The sequence below is a fragment of the Rana temporaria genome, chromosome 3, assembly GCF_905171775.1.
Source record: "Rana temporaria chromosome 3, aRanTem1.1, whole genome shotgun sequence".
Classification (NCBI taxonomy): domain Eukaryota; kingdom Metazoa; phylum Chordata; class Amphibia; order Anura; family Ranidae; genus Rana; species Rana temporaria.
Genome location: NC_053491.1, coordinates 292,446,441 through 292,452,513, shown reverse-complemented (window position 1 = coordinate 292,452,513; position 6,073 = coordinate 292,446,441). Strand labels below are relative to the sequence as shown.

The window sequence follows — 6,073 nt, the reverse complement described above, 5'->3', positions numbered from 1 at the left end:
AAAACACCAAATTTCCTTGCAAATAATGGTAAGGCTTTCAGCATCTTTTTCTGAAAGAATCATACCGCCAGGGAGGTTAAGTGGTTAAAGACCGGAAGTTATTATTACATATTTCAGGAACTGGATGGATGAATATGTTTATTAAACAAAAATACAGCCAATAAAGTTTAAACGTGCAAGGAAGCCGACATATAACACAATGTGAAAAGATTGTAAGAAAATATGGTCTCATTCTTATCAGAGCCAAAATAAACTCAGTGGCCAATATGTTAAAAAAGATAATCAAGGGTTGCTTTAAATAATCATCATATTTTTGGAATAATTAATTATCTTTTAAAACGAATTCTGCTTTTATGGTCACTGAAAAAAAGTAGAAAATGTTGTGCAAATGTCTCTTATAAAAATGTGACATATTTTTTCAAACATTTGAATTTGATGCATTTGTGGACTGATAGGAATGTGGACTAGACATGGCAGATCCACAGTGACAGTTTTCAGCCCTCCAGACTCCACGTAAAGCACATTATTTTAACACTAGGGATGAAAAGATCGAAGTTGGAAACTGTTACTGACAGTGGTAGAAAAAATCTGATGACACGAGATACTGCTGCATCTGCCAGGAGAACACATTTGTTATGTGTATTAAAAACCTTTGGACTGGAAGAAAGCAAATACACTTTGACAGGACATGCGGTTGTGTGTAAAAACACTGCATTTGCAAAGGAGAATAAACTACGGAACCAAATTCCATTATGGGAAGAGTCCAGATAGATGATTTTGTAGCTGGATATCTTGGGGGTAAGCACATTTCTTTCTTTGCACTATTTTTCACAATGATATCCTCTTATACATTTCACAGATTTTTAGGATTATACATTTTCCACTGTGTGACAGTCATAATAATGTCAGATCATTTTGTGTTTCCAAATTACTTTTTGATGAACAGTATTATAAATTTATACTGTGTTTTTTTATATATATATATATATATACAGGCGCTGCTAGTGTTATTGTCGGACATCCTTTGGACACTGTTAAGGTATGTGATTTCCTTATGTTTGGCAGTGTTTTTAGACAGTTTTTATATTCCTATGCAGACTGCATTTCTCTGGTGGTAATCATATTTTGTTGATGTTATAATGTTATTATAGTATGACAAAAAGAACAGGATACAAAATCAAATATTGTATTTCTTATTATGTATAGAAAAGAAAATAACAATATTTTAACTTTAAGATTCCCTGTCTGCTACACTATATTGTCAGTCACATCTCAAGTACGATTATTGTAATACCAATAAATCAGGGCAGAAGCGAAGGCATTAATAACATTGTGTTCACAGATGATCAAACTTAACAGCCATTCTTGTAACAAAGAAAGCTTGATTAATTCATAGGACCTGGTTAGCAGACTGAAAATCTGCCATAGATCAAAGTAGTCAACCATCAGTAAATTTATGGAGAGTTTGTAAAAATCTGTGATTTTTACAACTCTGTGAATATCAGGAGCTGGTTATTTTTTACACTGTGTTGACTTTTTAAGTGTAACCCAGGCATATTATTTGTTATGGGTATTCTCAGTTTTTCCATATTGCGTGTATATTGTTTAAATATCAACTGTCTTAATTTTTTATAGGAGATTGAAAATCTGCCATAGATCAGGGTTGCCAACCATCAGTAATATTGATTGTCTTAATATTTAATAGGAGTTCTGTCATTTTTCTGGTTGTCAATAAAATAAAGTGCTCTGTCAGTAAATTCCCCATGTTTTGTCAGTAAAAAATGCTGCAGGAAGTTGACAACACTGCCGTAGATTGTCTATTATTCCCGAAAAATATGAGAATATTTTTCTTCCCTGTTATATATTCCTTGTCATCTGTCTTTGACCTGCATGTTGAAGAGAACAGCCCTTTGTTGAGCTATGGACCCCTTTAAGAATCCAATGAAAGCTATGGACCCCTCCTAGAGAACACAAATTAATAGGCATGACAGATCGACTGACAAAAATATATCAACTCAACCTAACCCAGCCTAGCCTAACCTATTTTGGTCTTTCATGTCTGTCATGCACCTGTCTTTTGGTGTTTTTCGATGCTTTTCATTTAGTCTGGTTTTTCACAATACTTACATGCACATTTTTTTCTATTGCACCCACATGCACAAACGCACTCTGCATATATCACTCTTCATCCACACTGTGAAAGAAATTGTGGTCAATTAAGTCTCACCAGTATGTGAGAAGATGATCAAGCCATTAATTTTTCTGACGCCAGCATGGCAGCATACATGTGATATAGCTCCGCCCCTATATCCACCCACAAGACCTGTTAAAATCTATAAAAGTCTGTCTGAGAGCAAGCTCCCTCCTTTTTGTCCTCAAGATATACACAAGGCCATGATGTTGAGCTGGTGTTTGGTGGCTGGAGTACATGCTGCATGTGTTTCTATGCAGAGCACACCTGAACTGAATCCTGGTGCTGAAGTTAGTGTTGCCTTTTCTTTCTCCCCTAGGTTTGTGCTATCCATTTTTGTTTTTCCTCCCTTGCCTCTAATTTTATTAGGCTTCCTCATTTTCCCTACGTGGGAGCGATTTTTTTTTTCTTTTGTCTGCAGTTTTTTTCTTTCATCTGTGTTTTTTTCCCATGACCAGCATGCATTAAAGATCCGTTCCAGGTTTGGTGGCTGTTTCGAGTTTTAGGGCTGGCTATGATATCCACGCATGCACTGTGCAGAGGGTCTCATGTGGCAGCTATCTTTGCTATGGCATATCTAGGCTCACGCATGTGTGAAGTAGTTTTTACACAGGAAACATTTTATTTTTTCCCATGCTTATGCTGCAGGTGAATAGGGGGGGGAGGTCATGTCTATGATCTGTTTGCTTCTTTCTCTGCGCAGTGCTGACATCCTTGCTCCAATAGGAACTTTCAGCCACATAACCAAGACCTTCATGTGCTGAGGTAGGGACCATTAGTTTGGTTAGTAAGAAGAGGGAAAAGAGTGCCTTTCCATGAGTTTGGCCTTTGTCTTCTGATGCAACCTCGCTCGCTCCTGTTTAAGGTCAAGCAAAAGAGCATTGCCATGTCATGACAAGTCCAATGAGACTCGCAGGTCTCGCCCAGGAGGTACAGAAATGTACCAGTGAGTGTCTGCATTTCTCCTCCTCTGAGCAATAACAGCGACAAAAGTATAAGAAATGCTGGGCCTTTGACACGGACCTAACATGTCTGTGGATATTGCCGCCAAAACCTCTCTATGGGCAAAGGACGCTGTGAGTCAGCAAGTCATTGCTCTTCATCTATGCCACTTTACTCCAGGCACAACACCCTGCAGAGGAGTTAAGGGCATCACAGTTAGCCCCCCTAACAAAGGAGGCCCCAAGCCTATCACAGACAACTTTATTCCTGGCTCTAAGGGCACCTTTATCCAAACGATTCACTCCTGTCTTACAACTGGTTTTACCAGACGTAGAAGAGGGTCGGTTGCCCTCCTTGAAGAGGCTCAGCAGATTTTGAGTGCCTCTAGGGTCCAGTCATTCATTATGGAAGTTGACCAGGCCCAGAATGGGATGACCCAGATGACTGCCTTCGATGTCAGTACATACTTCACATTTTCAATGCACGGCCTTCCATACACCCTAGTGAATGGAAAGGTGAAGAGGTTGATTCAAGAGGAGTGGAAGTAGTGATATGAAGTTTTACATAAGTAAGCAGCAGTAAAATTATACCTTACCCCAGAGGGAAATGTTGATTTTCTGACCAAAAGACTGCCACTGCAATGTGTTAACACACTTAACATGCGTTGCAGTAACACATACTTTACAGTACTGCAAAGGTATGGACATGACAATTATGCATTTTTGTCAGGAGTGTTATTCATCCCAGGAAAGAGGCTGTAAGCCAGTGATTGCAGGAGTGTGTGGCAAGCGCAGTACAGTTGGGACCCAAAGTCTCAAGGTCACCATCACCAATGAATCGCTGAAATGTATTTTCTGATAATGTTCTTTTCCAGGTGGGCATTGATGCTGGTGAATTCAATCACTTGTGGATGAGACCCAATGTTAAGGATCGTATCTGTCTGAACTGCATGACTAGGAGTGACTACCTATTATATGCTGTTCATGATCCCCTGTCATAAGGGATCATGGCGATTTGGTAAGGAGCCAATTCATAGTTTGGTGGAGGATACATCACTTTTTCTTTGGACATGTTTTCAACTGATTTTGGAATTTGGCACAGAGCACGGGTGTTTGGCATTTCATGTGTAAAACATTTATAGACTTTATTTACTAGGGAATTTTTTTTGTTTTTGATAAATATTTTTTAAGAAGATTGATTTAAAAGCATCATTTTGATTTAATCTTTTTTTGACATTATTAATATCATCACTGTTTTACTGATATTGAGGGGTTTGAGAGTGCTACATAGTGCTCTCTAGTGGCTATCAACCTCCTTTTTTTGGTATATTAGTGATTTATATATACCATTGTATATCACTTACAGTAGGTGACTGAGATATTGTGTCAATCTCGCTCCCTTTCTCTGCGAGATTAACCACCTACGAGCCCCATTGCGGGAGCCAGCGCCGAGCCGGCTCGCCGCGATGGGAAAAAGTCATCATAGAAGCGACGGGGATCCGACTTGGATTCCTGCCAATTCTAGCTGTGGCGTTTGGTATGAATCATGAGGGGGAACTCCAAGCCAAATTTTAAATAAAAAACCTGCATGGGTTCCCCCCCAGGGGCATACCAGGCCCTTAGGTCTGGTATGGATTGTGGATCGAAAAAACGGTGTGGGGGTTCCCCCACAATCCATACCAGACCCGTATCCAAGCACACCGCCTGGCCGGTCAGGAAAGGAGTGGAAACGAGTGAGTGCCCTCCCTCCTGAGCCCCAGAGGGGGGGTCCCGGAGCATGATGGGACTGTGACATCATAAGAGGCCTATATAAATCGGTGCAAGCCGCGTACCCAGCATTACAGCGGGAGGAAGCGACGCGTCAACATCTGAAGAAAAGAAGAAGGCGGAAGACAGCAAAGAAGAGCGGGCTGCGCCGCTGCTAGTAGTGGGTGCTTTGGGGTGGGGGGCCTCAGGGTGCCCCCCTGCCCCAGAGCACCCAAGCCCCTGGGGGGAACCCATGCCATTTTTTTATTAACAATTTGGCATGGAGTTCCCCCTTATGATTCATACCAAACTCTGCGGCTAGAATTGGCGGGAATCCAAGTCGGATCCCCGTCGCTTCTATGACGCGCTCGCTGGAATGTGCTTTTCCTATTCCAGCGAGTGCGAGATGTCGGCACCATGTCGCCGAGAATCAGCGCGATGCCGTCGTGCTGGAAACACATTCTCGGAGACAGGTACTGTATGTGTATTTTGAATGTTTTGTTATTTAAACACTTGTTTCACATGGTTTAGAGGTAGCGTGATTTATATTTTTCTCACATTTTGTTTTTGTATTTATTGTTTACATGGTAATCGCAGCTCTCGGATTGAATAGGCTGTAACTGTGTTGCAGCTCTCCTTTCTTTCCTTTTTCCAGTATTTTATTGCAGTTTCTTTCCAATTTCCCATAACACTTCATTGACCTGAGCCTGTAAAGTAATCCAAGACCCCTTACCACACTGATCCATCTTCGAACGCTGCAGCCATATGTGCACCGCAGAATGCTCCAACACTACATTCTCCGAGCGGATGCCCGAGCAACCATACTTAGAATCCGGCACCAGCTCTGAAATCCAGAATGCCCCAAAAAATCCTAGTACAAATGCTGTTTTAAACAATAGTGCTTTGTATTCTGAGTAACAAACAATGGCAGGCCCAGCACACAAACCGGACAGTATGTCAAAAGAAATTGGTCTTCTGTCATCTGACACAAAGGTTCTTTTGCTGTAGTCTTTGATTGCCTGTTTCACAGAGAAGTATGATGTACAAGATGGCAAACCTTTTAGGCAACAGAAAAAGGAGATGCCTGCCAGTGACCTCACTATATGACTGCAGGAAAAACCTTCCCCCATGAGGGATGCTACAAAAGCTAGCAGCCCACCTTCCGACGGCGTTTCGCCAATGAAACCTGAAGTAC

At 41.2% G+C, this 6,073-nt stretch overlaps 1 protein-coding gene across 2 annotated transcripts in view; it reads left to right on the top strand.

The window, feature by feature from the left end:
• The first annotated feature begins 456 nt into the window (after nucleotides 1-456).
• Nucleotides 457-6,073, top strand: part of SLC25A48 (solute carrier family 25 member 48) — a 183,057-nt gene continuing 177,440 nt past the window's right edge. For both annotated transcript variants that reach the window (XM_040344745.1, XM_040344744.1), the window contains exons 1-2: nucleotides 457-798; nucleotides 996-1,039. In XM_040344745.1, the coding sequence (XP_040200679.1) occupies nucleotides 753-798; nucleotides 996-1,039 (90 nt within the window). In that variant the 5' untranslated portion in view covers nucleotides 457-752. The remainder of the gene's footprint in view (nucleotides 799-995; nucleotides 1,040-6,073) is intronic.